At 37.8% G+C, this 20,000-nt stretch overlaps 1 protein-coding gene and 1 long non-coding RNA gene across 3 annotated transcripts in view; one reads left to right on the plus strand and one right to left on the minus strand.

Moving 5' to 3' along the window:
• The window catches only part of LOC136847358 (doublesex and mab-3 related transcription factor 3, truncated-like), a 37,561-nt gene extending 26,668 nt beyond the window's left edge, over positions 1-10,893 (plus strand). For both annotated transcript variants that reach the window (XM_067118959.1, XM_067118960.1), the window contains exon 3: positions 9,284-10,893. In XM_067118959.1, coding sequence (XP_066975060.1) covers positions 9,284-10,416 — 1,133 coding nt within the window. In that variant the 3' untranslated portion in view covers positions 10,417-10,893. The remainder of the gene's footprint in view (positions 1-9,283) is intronic.
• Positions 1-20,000, minus strand: part of LOC136847361 (uncharacterized) — a 64,671-nt gene that overhangs the window by 20,630 nt on the left and 24,041 nt on the right. The window lies entirely within an intron of this gene.

Raw genomic sequence — 20,000 nt, forward strand, 5'->3', positions numbered from 1 at the left:
GATATGACATGTTCGTTCTCATTCATCATAAATAATATGCAAGACTGATAAATAACATCTATGAAAATTTCAACTCGAACACGCGCTTCAAAATAAAAAGGTAAACCTGACGGAAAGGTTGGCGTTACAATACATGTGGCCCTTTCGTGACGGATGTATATGTATATGTATATGTATATGTATATGTATATTTATATTTATATGTATATGTATGTATATATATATATATGTATATATATATATATATATATATATATATATATATATATATATATATATATATATATATATATATGTATATATTCATCGTAAGCCTCTTTGACCTTAGAGCGATGGTATCGGAAGGCGTTACCCTTCCGATATTTGGGATGAGGTTGTTAGCCCTAATGCCTTTTCGACCCTGAATGCGGTCCAAAAGAATCATTTGACTACAAGGACCTATTGCCCCTAGCAGGTCAAAAGAGGACCACAGGAATTTAACGGAAGGCGTCTAGAAACCTCAAAGTTTATATATAGCCTATGTAGTATGTATGTATGTGTATGTATATACGTTTTTCGGGCAGGATTTCTCTCTTTCACAATTTTTGTTGAAGGTGATCGTCTTTATGGCATTGACTTCTTTGATGCAGACTTTCTTATATTTCTTTACTTCTGTTTTCAATAATTCTCCAAAGTTCTGGATAAGTGCACAGAGTCGTGGTGTGTTTTCCATTCAGTGCTATGGTCCGTTTCGCCTTATCTTAGGCCTTTTCAAGCAAGAACTAATACATAAAGGCATCCTACGTTCTATTTGCCATATCTCTAGTTTACAATGTTTGGGTTGTTTGTGTGTGTGTGTGTGTGTGTTCTTTGCAATCTAACAGGAAACTATGCATCTAAGACGCATTGCTTTAATGAATCAAATAAGATGCATAAGGTTATTCTCTCCATAGATCTCTTTCTGGTATAAACTCTGCAGTTGAACATATTTACTTCATCCAAGAGAGGCATTTATTTACTTATCATAATCTTCAAATTCAATGCCAAGGAATATATATATTAGAGATTTAGTTTCCTTTGATACATCACTTGATACATATCGAAAATGTATACACATGTATGTAGTATATTAAAGTATAGAGAAAAGAGTCAGTATGGAATACCACGCATACGTGACACACTTGAATGAAAAGTCGCCAGACATCACAAAGAGGAGTATCACTTGATGCCTTTCTCTTCGACGTATTTATTCAGGCTTCTAATCTTACTTTTGGAGGAGTATTCAACAAATCCTTCGGGCACATATGTTTTCTGTTATCTTGATAAGCTTCTGTTTAGTCACTGCATTGTCTCTCTCTCTCTCTCTCTCTCTCTCTCTCTCTCTCTCTCTCTCTCTCTATTGTCTCCTCCTTCCCGTTTCGTTACTGTAGCGCCAACATGTTTTTCTTTAATATTCGCCACTTACACTGTGCCAACCTAGCTAATGGATCGCCGTGGGGGTAACTCAAGACTATACCACGCCACCCTTAGAGCAGAAAGTCCCACTAAGATGTCATACAAAAACAACCTTCTGCCGAGGCTACCCCTTACGGCTTTGGGAAGGGGAAGTGGCTTGTTTGCTGTGGGCAGCTGGGTCATGTAGCTCAGTTGATGCTTTTAAAGGTGGTGGTTGGGGGAGGGGGAAGGAGGGGGTAGGGGCAAAAGAGGGCAACTGGATGAGGGCAGAGAGAGACAGAAAGTGAGGGGTATGAAGTTTAAACCGATCATCTGCGGCCTTACCCGGTGGTCTGAATTTCCCCCCGGGGTGTTTTGTTACTGCGCTCTCACTCCCCTCATCATCATCATCATCATCCTCTCTCGTCCATAGACACACTGTTTCACTCTCCGTGAGGGAGGGAGTGCTCCAAGAGTGATATTTATTCACGTTTTTAGTTCTCGTTTTTCGTGTTTTCACAGTACTCCCCCAACTCCTTCGGATAAATATTCTCTTGGATTCGAACAAACATATTCAGCGTTTTCCTCCTTCCTGGAGACCTGAATTAAGAATTCGTGACACAACCCGGGTGGTCCTTGTACCCCCAGCCGGAGCGCAAACCCCATTTGAGAAATAACTACTTTTCCGTCATCCATTTTGTTTTCTGCACCGTCACGTCCTCCTAGAGAACACTTAATGACGTCATATCCTGCATGACATCTCCTCGCTTTGATATGCAAGGCGCTTAATGTCTCCATCTCACACACGCTGTTTTGTTTGGTTGCGAGGTCATTTCTTTTCGGTGACATGTTGGGTGCTACTGTCTTGCGAGCTCTCAAGACGAAAATAGGATTGCGTAAATGTTTTCGAAACGAAAAGGCTCTGCTTTGTTCTTTGTTCCTTGGAATAGACGTTTTTTTTTTTTCTGGAAGATAAGCAAAAAACGCACGTGGTTAGCGAAAACGTTCACTCGCACAAATATCGATGGATTGTCGTTAACGAATAACGTAGCTGACATCTTATAGCTGGCTTTAAAATATATATATATATATATATATATATATATATATATATATATATATATATATATATATATATGTATATATATTATATATATACATATATGTGTATATATATGGTTAAAAAATCACAGTGTATAAGCGAATCCCATTTTTCCTGAGGGATTCGCTTATATACATACTGTATAACATATACAAATATTACACATATACATATATATGTGTATGTATATATATATATATATATATATATATATATATATATATATATATATATATATTTATATACATATATATATATATATATATATATATATATATATATATCACATCACGTGACAGCCGAATGGTAGAGTACTCGTCATAGAAATCGGAAGTCGTTGCTGACTCGGTGGATCGAATCCGCCAAATGAGGAACCACTTATCAGTTACAATTCCCCTTCGGTATTATTTCCGAGGCAAAGCGAATTGGATGCTGAACGTTATTTCTAACTTAATGGTTGTGATTATATATATATATATATATATATATATATATATATATATATATATATATATATATATATATATATATATATATATATATATATATATATACACAGACATATATACATATATATATATAACCAGTACACAAGAAAGCCAGCATAAGAGAATTGGGTAATATATATATATATATATATATATATATATATATATATATATATATATATATATATATATATATATATATATATATAATATATTGCAGGTCATAGCTTTCAAGTTGGATGCGACCGCAACTTTAAGGTTTTGATAAAAAGTGTGATACGTATAAAATAATTAGCAAACATATTTGGAATACCTACATATGTACACACACACACACACACACACACACACACATATATATATATATATATATATATATATATATATATATATATATATATATATATATATATATATATATATATATAAAGTATATATTTATTATATACATAAAATATATAATATATATACATGTATATATTCAGTACATGTATGAATTTCTCTACCTTCAATATACACATGTAACTACAAACAAATGTGGTTCATAACTGCGTCTTGACAGAGACTTAAATGGAAACCAAATAACGAATCATTCATCATTTATAACAATATAGGCCTATCCCTGTATAAAAATGCAATGTTTAGTGCAGCCAAACATTACTCTTCTTTATCAAATGGCAGTATAAGAGCAATAAACTCTTAATTTCAACTTGCCGTCACCAGTCCGGGTCCAGATTTTCTCACCCTGTCTAAGCTTCATGGCGGTACGTAACGTCCCGGAAGCAGGGAATTCCTATATAGATCATATTTTACGTAGCTGTCATTTTTTCAGACGGGGTACGAGAGTCGTAACGATAAGATGCAAGGATAACAGTGCAAAATATATTAGCGCGGTGAAAAAAGGAATTATCGGTACCCCATGACAGCCAGCGCGCTAGAATTGGGTAATTATGCAACTGGAAAAGATTCAGAGCAATAATACCCACTAATGTCATCCACTACAATCTCACTGGAAATGCAGAATACTGTATTTTGGTCAAACTGATGAGGAACGCTTGTACTTCTTTGTCACCTTTGACAAAATACTAGATACTGGAATTACTGTGATTTTTTAATGGATGAAAAGTTATTCACTACACTGTGGCTCTTTTTCAACAACAACAACAACAACAACAACAATAATAATAATAATAATAATAATAATAATAATAATAATAATAAAGTAACAGTAGTATTGGTGTACTAGTAACCTCCAGAGAAAATATCAGTACAGGAGGAAGCACAGTAATATGGATGAACAAATGAGGAAATATCTCTAGATAATATATTGCACATCTTAGTGGAAACTTGTAAACAAAGCAAGACATGAGCATGTCCAACAGCAGTTGACATTATTCATAACAATACGGCGGATTATTATCATTATTAAAGCAGTTTAACCAGATCACTGAGCTGACTTTCAGCTCTCATATAGGGCTGGGCCGAAGGATGAGAATAAAATACCAGGTCTAGGCCTGAAGCCAAGCTCTGGAACCGAATAGTTCATTTGGTGTGATGACGAATGAGTGAAAATTAAACTAAAAACTGCACAAAGGCGCACACTTCCACACTGGAACACATGCACACAATAAACACATTTACTCTCGCATCCATACATACATAAAAAAAAAATCGGAATAAGTTAAGTAATGTTTTCAAATTTTGTTTTTAATATTCATTAAATGACCCAAGTGTTTTCGTATTTTCATCTTTTACTTACAATTATATCAACTAATGTCCTCCTGGTTCAATAAGGAATAAACTATCTAGCAGAAAGTAATGCTTATCCATATACTGTCAGTACGTGACAATGGCACTACAGGTAACAAATTTCAGACTTACCGTCGTCCAGCCTGGGGCCAGCTTCATTCATCACCGGCCCCCATGTCAGTAGGCAAAATGAAGGTACCTACTATCCATTTCAGGGACTGCGAGTCATCGTTTTTCTCACATATCTTTCAAACTAATTATTTGATCGAAATATTACTTTGACACAGTGTAATATAGTGCATTGTCAAATGGTTTTAGTTAAGGCGTTTACTCTTGACTTTTAAAGGCAAAGTCACATGGGTAAGCAGGATTAATCTACGCAATCGAACGTCCACTATCCCCCATAGACACGAAAGGGGGGCGGAGATGGGAAAGCCATGAAAGTGGGATGAAGGAGGGATGAGGAGGGGAAGGTGGAGGGAGGGACGGGATGGGGATAAAGGACGTTCGAATGCATAGTTTGGCGACACCATGTAAGTCAAGAGTAAACGCCTTAACTAAAACCATTTGAAAATGCACTATATTACCAAAAATTAGCGGGAGGTGTCTTGTACACTATGCCAAAGTAGCATTCCGATCAAATACTTAGTTTGAAAGATATTTGAGAAAAACGATGACTAGCTGTCCCTGAAATGGATAGTAGGTCAGAGCAAGGGAAACACCTCTCAGAAACGATGTCAAATGCTTTCAAAAGCCTCTGTGTTTTCTGATCACTACTCCAAATTAACGATGTATCATCAGACATTAACCGCACCACATTCCATTGAGGTGAGTAGCGCAGTTCCACGACAATACGTACAGTCTTTGCGGTAGCAGCTTGCCATTCCGACCGTCTCTTATTATACTACAGGCATTTATGGCGGTTCGTACTCAAAACTAAATTGAAAATGAAAAACACGTAGGTCTAAGCAATAGAGAAACAAGGATACATAAAATTGGTGTTACACAGCGTCCCTGGCATGAACGAGGACACTGCTTACACACAAGAGCCGAATAAGGAGAGCCAGGTATGATATTAAGATAAAGAAACCTCCTCTTGCCATACTTTCGACAACTTCGATACACTTTTCATCTTAACTCTTCCAAGATGTTTCGGATTAGAGCGTTGCTGCTGTTTCTTAGTCTGAGGACTGAACTGGTCCGAGATCGTTTGAAGATTTTTATTTTGCTTCTTTAGACCTGAGATGAACATTGTAATCAGACATGAAAGTGAAGCATATAGGCTATTTGAACCTAGAACAAATTGTAAGTCAGGCGAGAGAGCATTTGTACACTGCGCACAAAGGCTACACAACAAAATACCGCCTGAAGTGAAGAGCACACAAGAAGAAAGCTAATTTAAAAAAAGAACTAAAGACTCTCCTATTCTGCAGGAGCTACGATACTGACGAGAAAACACTAAAAGGCAATTATAAAACATAAGAAGCACCTTATTTTGAAGACGTACGAGGGCCCGCCAGAGAGGGTGAGGGAATCATACCTGTACAGGGCCGTACATAAAACCAAAGTGAACAAAGTGAAGTAAATTGTTTCCTATGAACATCGCCGTACCGGATGGTGATGGCGTGTGCTTGTTATTTGTCTAAGGATGTCATCATGGACAACAGTAACCAATACAATTGGAAGAGCATTAGTTTGGTTTCATGGTGACGATAAGAAACCTACTTGTAACCATGATGCCAATCATGCAAGCTTACGTTGTCTGAGTTCGATGTCCGCTGTTTTCTACTAATTCTTCCTCATAATGTACCACAGATGCTAAGTTCGTACACAAATTACAAATTGACTTTCCCCAAAGAACTTGAGTCGGTCTTCCGCAAGTCAAAGCGATTTCAGATATGCCAGTTTAATTTTGGATAGTATTCTTTTCATCAACATAACTCTATTTGCTTTCATTTTCTCAGTTTCTAATAATCAAAATTCATACAAATAAATAGCACAAGTATATGGAACAGGGAGTTCCAGTACATGATTAATGCTGTGCAACTCGCCTACAAATATGTAACTTTCTACGGTATATCAACATTATCATCGTCAGGCTGCTCTGAGAATTTAGCCCTTTCAAATTTATGCCTTGATATGTGTGTTACAAGAATGTCTGTGATGTTTTCTGCAACTACCACTAATGAAGTTAAAAAGACAGAGAACTCAGAGGTCAACAACTTAAGGTTAAACGAAGGTCTCTTGCAAAACAAGAATACATTTACAGTCTTTGCAGACCAAGCCTTGAAAGACTTTTTCAGCTTAGAACCGTAGATGTTTCATGATGACAAATTGAACTCGCAAATGATTACCAATAATAAGAAACGAAGGTGGAGGTTGTGGAGCAGCTGTAGAGCTGCTGTGTAGTGGTGAGCTGATTTTGAAATGGGGCTGGGAGAACATCAGATTTTTTTACATTCTCCATAGGGAAGGGTACTTCACGTAGCACCTGGGACCTTTCTCTTGATCAAGTTCTTGCTTGTAAGCACAGTGATGTGGTGAAAGGGACAAGTAATCCTATGTGAGATTTCAAAATGCCTAGTGCAAGAAAGTTGCCTGAAGATAAGCGGTCGGAGCTCATGAGATTCCTGGCACTTACTGATATCAATACAGGTAACAGAATATTGTAACTCTTCTTTCTGCAGTCTTGGTTGTCGACTGACATTCTCTTAAAAATCACTATTCATTAGGTTTACAGGATTGTTATACTCTCAGAAGTTGTGTTGCAGAATTGAGATTTCACGGGTATGAAAGGTGAATTTTTAGCTTGCAATACATTTGTAGCATCACCGCAAATTGCAATCATGTCAGGATCTGCATACCCATTTAGAGCTTTGAACCAGGTCACTAACCTTGTGACATATTCTTGAGGGATCACGGATGAGAGTATTTAGTTTTCTAGGAGTTGTACATGATCTTATTATCCTTCAGCTTAACAGTAAAAATAAATCGAAAAGATAAAAGGTCATTTTAGCTATTAAACACAACGCACACATATACAGTATATATACACACACACACACGCACACATATATGTGTATAGAAAACAACTACAAACGAAAAAAATACTTATGATGTTTCTCGTTATCTGGTCTAAATTTTTCCACTTGTACGCAATGAATTCGTGAAATGTGGAGTCGTGGCTTGACCGAAAACTAACTGTTAAAATTACTTAACAGATTAACTCACTCTTTTAAGGTATAAATCCATGATTGCATTTTTACATACGGTGATCCCATCTACAACTATAAGGAAAACTTTTGCTGATAAATTTTTGGTTCAAGGAAAAATTACAAATTCCGTAGTTTGTTCTTGACAAAATGAATCCATATAGAGCATTCATATCAAAATCTACGCTAGGTTAGGTTTATTTAAACTATTCTGAGATGTGCTGTTCATCATGAGCACACACACACACATATATATATATATATATAATATATGCATATATACATACACACATATGTATGTGTGTGAGTGTGTGTATGAATTTTCGTCCCACACAACGTGAAATTTTTTTTACATTCGTAAACATTAAGCTAAAAATGTCGTTTAATATCAGAATCACTCAACATACACCGAATGGTAACTGATAAGTGATATGAGTAGTGTCACTGAAAAGCCGTCGTTCTCCAACCATTCGGTGGTTCGAGTCCTCCCGGTGATGGATCGCTTATCGCTTGGAAATTCTCCTTCGGTGTATGTTATTCCGAGGTAGAGTGAATTTGCTATTAGACGGCATTTACAGCCTAATGTTTGTGTGTGTGTGTGTGTGTGTGTGTGTGTGTGTGTGTGTGTATGTATATATATATATATATATATATATATATATATATATATATATATATGCGCTATGTGGATCCTGGCTCCTTATCGTCAGTAGACTCGCACTTTTGTAACTCATCTATAGTTAAAGTAGCAACTCAAAATATGGGTAAAATATAAAAATTAATATAGCGTAAAGGCACAATAAAAATTTTATTTCTTCTATGCACAGACACTCATATATATATATATATATATATATATATATATATATATATATATATATATATATATATATATATATATATATATATATATATATATATATATATATATATATATATATGCTGTAAAGTATACACGGTGTAACGTATGTATATACTCAACGTGAATGTGCATACACCGAATGAAAATGGGAGTAAAAAAATTCATTCGGAGACTTACTCTTTACTAGTGGGCAAATTTCTACCGTCTTTTTGTGCATACAATACTGTAAAACAACTATAATGTTTTATTATGCTTTTTTTTATACAAATATTAAAAATGCACTATAACGTGTTGCTGTGCAGAAGATATTGGAGAAAAAATTGCCAATAACTACGAATCCAATTACAAGCTACAAATCGTTATCATGTGTATACAGGACTTTCAAATCATGTTTTACCCATTTTGTTTTCTTTGTATAAATTTCGCAAGAATTTGATGTAATTTATTTCATTCGCAGATATCGAGGTCGCAATCGCCGACGACGAGGTGTCCAGCGACGTGAACGTTGTGTCCCCGGGACGATTGGCCGCTTCCCCAGCGATGTCCCCGACCTCCACATCGAGAGCCACGCCTCCTCATCTTCACCACGCCCAAACTCCTCCCCGCCTCCCGAGCCACGCCTCTCCGCAAGCACCCTTACAGGCCCCACCTCCAGGCTTGGCGCATACTTCGTCGCATTTCTCCGCACCCGCCACATCGCAGGTTCCGGCGCAAACGAGCATCACTGCGGCGCGCCAGGAGCCGGTTTCAGAAGGACCTCCGGCGTCATCGTCTTCGTCGTCGTCGTCATCTTCATCTTCCTGTGGTGGCGGTAGTGGTGGTGGTGGTGCCCCGGAGACTAATTCCGCGGCCTCCGAAAGGGAGAACGCTTCGACGTCCCTCGCTCGAGAGACCCACCAGACGCGGGAGGATTCTCTGAGATGCCCAAGCCCAAGCCAAGGGGACTCCAAAGGCACCAAGAGGAGGGACGACCTGCCCGGAACTGACATCGAGGGCATTGACGTCCTGATGAAGATATTCCCCGGGGAACGCCGGGGCGTTCTAGAGCTCGTTCTCTCGGGCTGCGGGGGCGACCTGCTGAGGGCCATCGAGCATTTTTTGTCGGTGGGCGAGGCGCTGAGACGCCCGTCAAACGCCAGCGTCATTCCCCGACTCTCGGAGCACCCCACCAGGGCGCTATCGCCGCCCAAACCGAGTCTCGGCAGTGCCAAGTCAGCCTTCACGCCCCTGACCACAGGGGGCCTTCCACCACCGGCGCACCAAAGCAGCTTCTTCACGCCCGCTCTGCCGCGACCTCCTCTCTACGGAGACGCCCGACTTGGGCCTCCGCTTCTGCCCATATCGTACCCGCACCTCCTGCCCCCGCTACTACCTGTGCTGCCCCCCTTGCCCTTCCACAGACACTACCATCACGATTCGTCGCCTGACCCCGCGGACATCAGGGACGCCGACCCCATTCGGACGCAGGATCACCTTCAGGATGCTTATCCGGTTCGACACGACCTCTTGGTACGACCTGACCTGAGGTTGAATCTCGACTTACGACCCGACATCCGAATGAGGTCGCCAGCAACTGACGACAGCGCTTAGGCTTACTCAAGAATTCCAAGCGCACAGAATGAAATACTAAAATAAGAAATTAAGTTAAGGTCACATGCGACGATTTATATCTTGATGTTCAGTGTTAGCTTAGGCCTAAAGTAAATGAAAATTCTGTCACTCATACTTCTCGAGACCTTTCCAAATTACTACAACGCTTTCCAGTGTCACTTAACACCCATTGCCACATTACCTTAGAATCCCTACACAATTTAGTGTTGTGAAAACCTTAAATTATCCCCAGCTTCAAAAATTCCATCTTATATCTACCAATAAAATTATGACGACCTGCGATCTCTAGATGAAAAGAAAAAAAAAAACAATCAACTTGTCTAGTGTTTTCACGGTAATAATCATTTAACAATCACAATTAAACAGTATTTCCTTTCCCTTCACGGTAAAATTTTCAGTGAATTAATGCTGCCTGCATCAACTCACTTTATAAATATCAATAAACGATATAAAGCAGTGTGAGTTTTCGATTACTTTGATTACCCGAATATAATCAAGAAGTATGCAATAACAGCAACACGTCAATTGACAATCCTTGATATCATCCCTTCAGAAATATAAATCCATTAAAAAATAGCACTATGCAATAACAGCAACATGTCGTCAATTTGACAATAACAGCAACACGTCAATTGACAGTCCTTGATATCTTGGCCTATGTAATAACAGAAATTGACAATCCTTGATATCTTCCCTTTAGAAATATGAATCCATTAAAAAAAATAGCACTATGCAATAACAGCAACATGTCAATTGATAATCTTTGATATCATCCCTTCAGAAATATAAATCAATTAAAAAAATAGCACTATGCAATAATAGCAACACGTTAACTGACAATCCTTGATATCATCCCTTCAGAAACATAAATCCATTAAAAAAATAGCACTATGCAATAACAGCAACATGTCAACTGACAATCCTTGATATCTTACTCTCAGAAATTTGAATCCATTAAAAAAATAGCACCATGCAATAACAGCAACATGTCAACTAATAACCCTTGATATCATCCCTTCAGAAATATGAATCCATTAAAAAATAGCACTATGCAATAACAGCAACACGTCAATTGATAATCCTTGATATCATACTTCAGAAATATAAATCCATTCAAAAATATCACTATGCAAAACAGCAACATGTCAATTGACAATCCTTGATATCATACCTTCGGATATATGAATCCAATCAAAATAATAGCACTATGCAATAACAGAAACATGTCAATTGACAATCCTTGATATCATCACTCCAGAAATATGAATCTATTTAAAATAATAACAAACTAGATTTTGATATGTTTTGATGGAGTGTGACTCAGAGTGAACCTACACTTTTCTATGTGCAAGGGCTAATAAGACGGACCACCTACTGCCCTTTTATAGCCCAGGCCCGACGACACTAAAAAGCAAAGGAAGGGAAAGATAGAATAGATAGAATATAGTTGAGTTGAATATAGAATTTAGGCCAAAGGCCGAGCACTGGGATCTATGGGGTCATTCAGCGCTGAAATGGAAATTGACAGTAAAAGGTTTGAAAGGTGTAACAGGAGGAAAACCACACAGCTGTAATGTGCAACAACTGTTAAGAGAGGGTGGAAAGTAAGATGAAGAAAGAGAATATTAAAGGAGGCACAGTAAAAGGAATCAAAGGGGTTGCCGTTAGGGACCGAAGGGACATTGCAAATAACTTTTAGTAATCCCTACAGTGCATCGCGTGAGGTGCACTGACGGCACTACCCCCCTACGGAGGAAAGAGAATACATAAAATAAATTATGGGATTTAGTCCAAAGGCCAAGCGCTGGGACCTATGTGGCCATTCAGCGCTGAACGAGTTGCTTAGCCACGAGGGAAGAGACACGATTTGACACTAGCTGTATAGAATTATATTCTCGCCTAGAGTTGGACTTTTCTGTTCTTAAGCAGCATCACCGTTTTAAGACACGTATTCTCTTATTTTTCTAATCTATGTTCCCTTAACAGCGAAGAGTGTAAAGGTAAGGTGCCTCATTATCATGTTTTCATCAATTTATCTACCAGCCATTTGTATGCACACATACATACAGACGTACAGCCTCCAACGTCAACAAACAAGAAAAATAATCACAGAGTAAACGCTACGTAACAACAAGTTTGCCAACTAAAATAATAACCTTAAGCACAATGACAAATACAACTGCAGTACTTATACTAATACAGTAACTGTTACCTACCAGCCATACGGATATAAATGCCACCATTAATACTTTATATTTATTGGCAACAAAAGAAGACCAAACCTCAATTTTATAGAATAAAATAACCGTTTCTGTAAAGGTGGCGTGGTTCCAGATAACAATCAAGACAATTTTACCACATTTCATCCTTAAAATGCTGGATAAATGATTAACACATTCATCTTTAAACTTCCGAATAAATAACTAAACCCATGCACATGAAAATTTTACATAATCACTGCATAAACCCATGCAGATGATACACCAAGAGTGCGTCAAATGCCTAACAAATACTGCACGAGCTTTTCACCTCGATAGAACGTGGTGCGGTTAATGTTTGGTGATACACTGTTAATTAGGATCAGAAGCTGCAGAAACCTTTGAAAAGTCTGAAATCGTTTACGTTTATAGGAAGTGTTTCCAGGGGATAATTACTTAAATGCGAGAAAACATAGTGTTGTAAGGGTAAAAGAATCTAGGAACATAAGGCACTGAATGTTGATATGGATTGTGGGAGAATGGAAGTGATTGATTCATGTACGTGTTTGTGAGTTAATCAAACAAATGACGGTAAGATAAGAGCTGAACAACAGAATAGATGAAACAACAGACGTAACGGAACGGAGGCAAAAACTGCACCGCATACGGGGATTATTTAGCCAACTCTTCGTTACGGAAGAGAAGTCTGGATGCAAAATGTGGAAGAAAAATAGTAGAAATTGTTAAGAGAAAATTCTTACTTAAAATTTCAAGTAAAATGAGTTGAAAGGGCGAGGAATGAGGCGATAAAAAAGTGGTGAAAAATTTGCATAAGTTACCACAGATTAGAGCACTTTGAGATGGCTTGGTCATGTGGAGAGAATGGAGATCTATAGACTGGTGAATGGACTGAATAAAAATAGGAGGCGTTTGGAAGAAAGAGCAATTGATAGTTCAAGTGGAGGAGGTATTGGAGTGGAAGGGTCTTAACATTCAGACAGCAAGAGTGTTCTAAACGTACGCAAATATATGTGCTTGTGTGAGTAAGGGTTCATGCTGATGGATCTAACAAATTAATCGCTGACTTCGACGTAATTCTTGATATTTTGTATTTGTTAAAGGCACTTTACCGTTTCGGACTTTGTTGCTCTAGACCACTAGCGGATCGAGGGGGGGAGGGCACCTGGGCACGTGCCCCTCCCATGGGAAATAATGACAAAATAATAATACTGAAGATTTTGATAATAATGAGAAATATAAAGATGGGAGAAAAATAAAAATTATAAAAATAAAATTGAGAAATATATCATATAATATATATATATATTGATATATATATATATATATATATATATATGTAATATATATGTATGTATATATGTATATATGTATGTATGTATGTATGTATATATATATATATATATATATATATATATATATGTATGTATATATATATATATATGGAAAAATTGGCCCCCCATGATGGTATTTTTCTGGATCCGCTAGTGTTCTAGACATCTATTTTGCTTAGAAGCAAAAATAGACGTCAGTACTGAGCAAACATATTTTGAGTCACTCGACATAAGAGAGAGAGAGAGAGAGAGAGAGAGAGAGAGAGAGAGAGAGAGAGAGAGAGAGAGAGAGAGAGAGAGAGAGAGAGATGCATTTATAAAGTTCCTCAGGTCTTTGTTTTTCTTGATTGAAATTACAGTGATTAGCGAGAGTTTGCAAGCACTTGCAAATGAAAGACAGGATGACTGAGACCTCAATTTTAGAACGGATAGAAAAAGAAATCATGTTATTTTGACAAAGGTCTGTCTCTGGGCGTAAAAGTTATAGATGACAGCAAAATAAGAAAAGAAGCGGATCAGAACATACTCCGGTGGAGCCGCAGAACATAATTAAGTACGTTTACTGAGGGAATAATTTAATTGTATGAACGAATTGCCGCGCCAACTTTTCTCCGAGGAAGCGAGGTCTTGTTTCTTTTAAAGCAAATGAGGGAAAACAGAGGAAACTGTTCAGCACGTTTGTATGCAGAGTATTAGTGAACTAAAAAGGCCTGACTTGGCGAGAAGTCTGAAAAAAATGCATTTTACGATGTGGTGAGGGAAAACTAATGGGAATGGATAAGCAAGTCATAAGAGCGCAAAGTTTAGAGTCTATGAATGGGAAAACAGTAGCAGACCTGGCAACTATTAGGTTCAAGTTGTGGCAGAGAAGAACAAATAAAATGGGCTCTCTCAAGAAAGTGGTTTTGAAGACATAATATATATATATATATATATATATATATATATATATATATATATATATATATATATATATATGTACATACATACATAATATATATTTTATTGAAATATTTTGTTAAAACAGTGCCCATAAAAATGCCAAAATGGTGTAAAATGCTATAAAGCCTTTATTTTTCCACGTTTTTATGTATTTGAAAAAATATATATATATATATATATATATATATATATATATATATATATATATTATATATATGTGTGTACAATTTGAAAATTCTTTACAAAAATACCGCCCTTACACAATACACTCTTTAAGTAAGCACACGATCCAACAACAATTATTTCCATAAAATTACCAACAATGCCAAAAAAACCTATCGACAGTCATTCTGGGAACTTCCGCAAAAACGTGACTCATTCTGTTGACTTGCCGTGAGGGTATACGTGCGGGGCCGTGACATCACAGCTAAAGGAAGAAAAACCAACGTTGTTGCCATAATCAATAAAAAGTCATTATGAGATGCATTATCGCTCCCTCCGCCCCAAAGTTTTTCCTACCCACCGCTGCGGTCCAACCAGTGATTACGTATCGGAGACAATTGAAACATCAACTCCACGTGATCCCGTTCGAATCCGAAGCGAACTCGCGTGCACGCTCTGGGAAAATCAAATGGCTACTGTTTCTATTTTTAAAAATTAGCTTACGATTAACTGATGTCTATTCTTATGCAAAGTATTTATGACTTTATTTGGTTTACTAAAAATACGCAAGTAACAATTGTGGCGAAGTTTCTTCGGCGCAATCAAGTTTTCTGTACAGCCGCTATGGCGTATAATCAAGGCCACCGAAAATAGATCTATTTTTCGGTGGTCTCGGTACATGGGTGCATGAGCCGCGGCCCATGAAACTTTAACCACGGCCCTGTAGTGGCCTATCCAATATCGTTGCCAGAAGCACGGTTATGCTTAACCTTAATCTTAAATAAAATAAAAATTACTGAGGCTATAGGGCTGCAATTTGGTATGTTTGATGATTGGAGGAGGGTGGATGATCAAAATAACAATTTGCAGCCCTCTAGCCTCTGTAGTTTTTAAGATATGAGGGCGGAGAGAAAAACAACGGTCAGAAAAAAGTTCGGACGCAGACAAAGGCGGCACAATAGCTTTCTTTTACAGAAAACTAAAATGAATTCAAGCAATGTTTTCTCAGGCTTACGCTGTAGTATTTATGGTTAGCAAAATAAATACGTAAAATTAAGCATGATGAAACTGAAACCGAACCAGTGAAATTAACGGCCAACAAAGCGATCAATCTTTGCTCCAGATCCACCCTTGAACATGCGCTAAAATCTAATCTATCTCCCTACGGAACACTAAACTCCGTTCAACAGCAATCCAGCAATCCTTTCCACAAACGAACAACCAGCGCTAAAAACATAATACCCTTGGAAGAGGTAAAACACTTTCTTTAAAGATGAGAGAATCGAGATGGGCAGAACAAAGGCCCACCTAGTTTGACAACGGAAAGAACAGACCCAAGAAGAATAGCGTCGAAAGACCCGATCTTGAAATGCGACAGACTAAAAGGATTTTAAAAGATGGAGGAGCAAGAGAGTAGCCTGCGTTTGTTGAGAAAGTGATAAAGTACCGCCGAAACACGTTGACTTGTATTCAGAGTTCCCACGAAGCTTGATGTGTACCTACGCGGTCGTGGAGTCGTCGGTAAACATTAAAACAGATTTTGCGAGCTGTTTGGAAAGTACTGTAGTATTCTTGAAAGAAAAGAAAGCCGAAAAATTAGGGCAAAGATGAACCGGTGGTCCCCTTGGAGCCGAATCTGAGTTGAAGGCTATTTTTTGGTCCTAAATTAAGTTCGATCAACTTATGGCACAATCAAACGTGTTTGTGTGTATTTGAAAGTGTCCGAGTACCGACACGGAGGTATGAACCATTTCTTTATATTCACGCAATGAAATGGTTTGTCAACTACATATGTAATTAACTAAATAAATAGATATAAAACGTAAGTAATTTCAATAAAAAAAATTACAAAATGCGCCGGAGTTTCTTCAGGGCAATCGAGTTTTCTGTACAGAGTATAATCAAGACCACCGAAAATAGCCTATCTTTCAGTGGTCTTGGTATAATGCTGTATGATCCAAGGCCCATGAATCTTTAACCATGGCCTAGTGGTGGCATGTCCTATATCGTTGCCAGATGCACGATTATGGCTAACTTTACCCTTAAATAGAATAAAAACTACTGAGGCTAGAGGGCTGCAATTTGTTATGTTTGATGACTGGAGGGTGGATGATCAACGTGCCAATTTGAAGCCCTCTAGCATCAGTAGTTTTTAAGATGTGAGGGCGGACGGATAGACAAAGCCGACACAATAGTTTTCTTTTACAGAAAACTAAAAAAAAACTATGACCTTTTTAAAGATATGAAAACCATCCGTTATGAAAATTCATTTTCATCCATAGTGGGTGTGACAAAATTTTAGGGAAACCCTGTTAAACCCAATTGTATAGCACTGTTTCACAAATAAATGGGCATTTGCAATGTCTCCTGTTATTGACAAGGAACAGGGAATAATTACTTCTGATAATCAGCAAAGACAACATTCGAGGTATCTTTGAGGTTCTCTCGTTACGACATGACGGAATACTGACCCATCGCGTCTGTCATCGCTTCCCTCTTGTCCCTTGCTGCAACTCACAACAGTTGACTTACAATCAAGTCCCACAGGTGAGTAGTACTGGTACCAATGTCACGAGAGAGAGAGAGAGAGAGAGAGAGAGAGAGAGAGAGAGAGAGAGAGAGAGAGAGAGAGAGAGAACGGCTTTTTTCCATGCAAGAAGTGTCGGTCACATCGCGAAGCTGCACGGGCCGAAGGAATCCCATATCATCAGAGGGGCTAATGAGCGGTAATCGTATTGACTAAAGAGTTATCTAAGCACAAAAATGGCAAGGGAAGCGGAGAGAGAGAGAGAGAGAGAGAGAGAGAGAGAGAGAGAGAGAGAGAGAGAGAGAGAGAGAGAGAAACGGTTTTTTTCCAGGCAAGAAGTGTCGGTCACATCGCGAAGTTGCACAGGCCGAAGGAATCCCATATCATCAGAGGTGCTAATGAGCGGTAATCGTATTGACTAAAGAGTTATCTAAGCACAAAAATGGCAAGGGAAGTGGAGAGAGAGAGAGAGAGAGAGAGAGAGAGAGAGGAGTACATTCAAGTTGGGTACATTCAAGGGGAAAGAGGCATCTATTAACTCTTCTCATCAACACCTCCTATAATTTCTCACTCGCTCTCTTGTTCAAGCGGTCATCATTGAGTTTCGTGTCAACATAGGCTCTGGAGAAGCTGGAGGCATCTTTGTTTTTCACGCTTTATCTGCTTTGGCGGGGAATGCTCGCATAAAAGACTGGCAGACGGGACTTTTCAGTTTTCTGTAAAAGAAAACTATTGTGCAGGCTTTGTCTGTCCGTCCGCACTTTTTTCCGTCCGCCCTCAGATTTTAAAAACTCCTGAGGCTAGAGGGCTGCAAATTACTATGTTGATCATCCACCCTCCGATCATCAAACACACCAAATTGCAGCCCTCTAGCCTCAGTAGTTTTTTTATTTTATTTAAGGTTAAAGTTAGCCATAATCGTGCATCTGAAAACGATATAGGATAGGCCACCACCGGGCCGTGGTTAAAGATTCATGGGCTGCGGCTCATACAGCATTATACCGAGACTACCGAAAGATACATCTACTTTCGGTGGCCTTGATTATAGGCTGTAACGGCTGTACAGGAAACTCAATTGCGCCAATGAAACTTCGGCGCATTTTTTACTTGTTCACTTAGAATCTTAATCAACGGAGAATCTACAGTGGTGCTGAAGCACAAAAGTAGTATGAGAGAGAGAGAGAGAGAGAGAGAGAGAGAGAGAGAGAGAGAGAGAGAGAGAGAGAGAAGAAGGGGGAAGAAAAAAAAAAAAAAAGGTTATGTATGATTAATATTTTGCCATTCCCTTCACGAAAATCAGGATACTTTTAAAAAATGAAAGAAAAATACTAATAACGGTGAGCCATGATTACATCAAACACTTGGGTTAATATCACCTACAATGTAATCTCAAGACCACAGTATCGGCTGTCACAACGCAACTAAAGCCTACCTCAATAAACCATATCTAAATTTATCAATCCAGGTTTTACGTATATGCTAATTTTTCTACAGTCTGGGTCTTGCGGAATATCTAAGATCATTGTTCATATATTGACAAATACATTTTTGGTTAGGAAAAATGTTCACTTTCAAGTACATGATTAGTTATGAATGAATTTTCAAGCATATTGTTATTTAATTAAATTGTTCATCTTAAGTAAATTGTTCATTTCATGATGCGGTCATGTCTATTAATACCATTTTAAAGAATGAAAACATATTATGAATTCTACTTCACGGCAAGTCCTTTATGATATAGTATGAAATACACATTATCCATCTCAAATTATTATTATGTATATTATTATTCTTATTATTATTATTATTCAGAAGATGAACCCTAGTAATATGGACCCAGCCCACACAGGGGTCCATTGACTTAAAATTCAAGCTATCAAAGAATATGGCGCTCATTAGGAAGTCAGAGAAGGTAAAGGGAAATACAGAGTGAAGAGATTTCTCTTATAAAAAAGAAAAAATAAATAAATTAAGAAATGCCGAAACTTCATCTTGAAGTGAATAATTCGAAGTTACGACTGGACAAATCACGTACAAAATTACGAACTGTATCTTTACTGTGATCAGAAACAAGTTAATGCAGAATTTTCTAACTAAATTAATGATGCTCTACAACCCTTCATCAACGTCAGGGCTTCACAACGTTTTTGTTCCTCCAGACCTTCAATACCTCGACTGAAGTGCCCACTATTTCCCCATACCCCATACCAAGGCTTTTGTAACCATCATTAATACCAACTCTATTTGGTGCCAGTATTAATTCAAAGCACGTTGATTGCTTGCTTTTAGTATCGTCTACTTTATTCTTTAAATAAACTCAAAGAGACATATCAGAAATATATAATGAACCACCAGAATAAGAGAGAAAATGAAAATGATTTC

Source organism: Macrobrachium rosenbergii, chromosome 16, assembly GCF_040412425.1.
Source record: "Macrobrachium rosenbergii isolate ZJJX-2024 chromosome 16, ASM4041242v1, whole genome shotgun sequence".
NCBI classification, from domain to species: Eukaryota; Metazoa; Arthropoda; class Malacostraca; order Decapoda; family Palaemonidae; genus Macrobrachium; species Macrobrachium rosenbergii.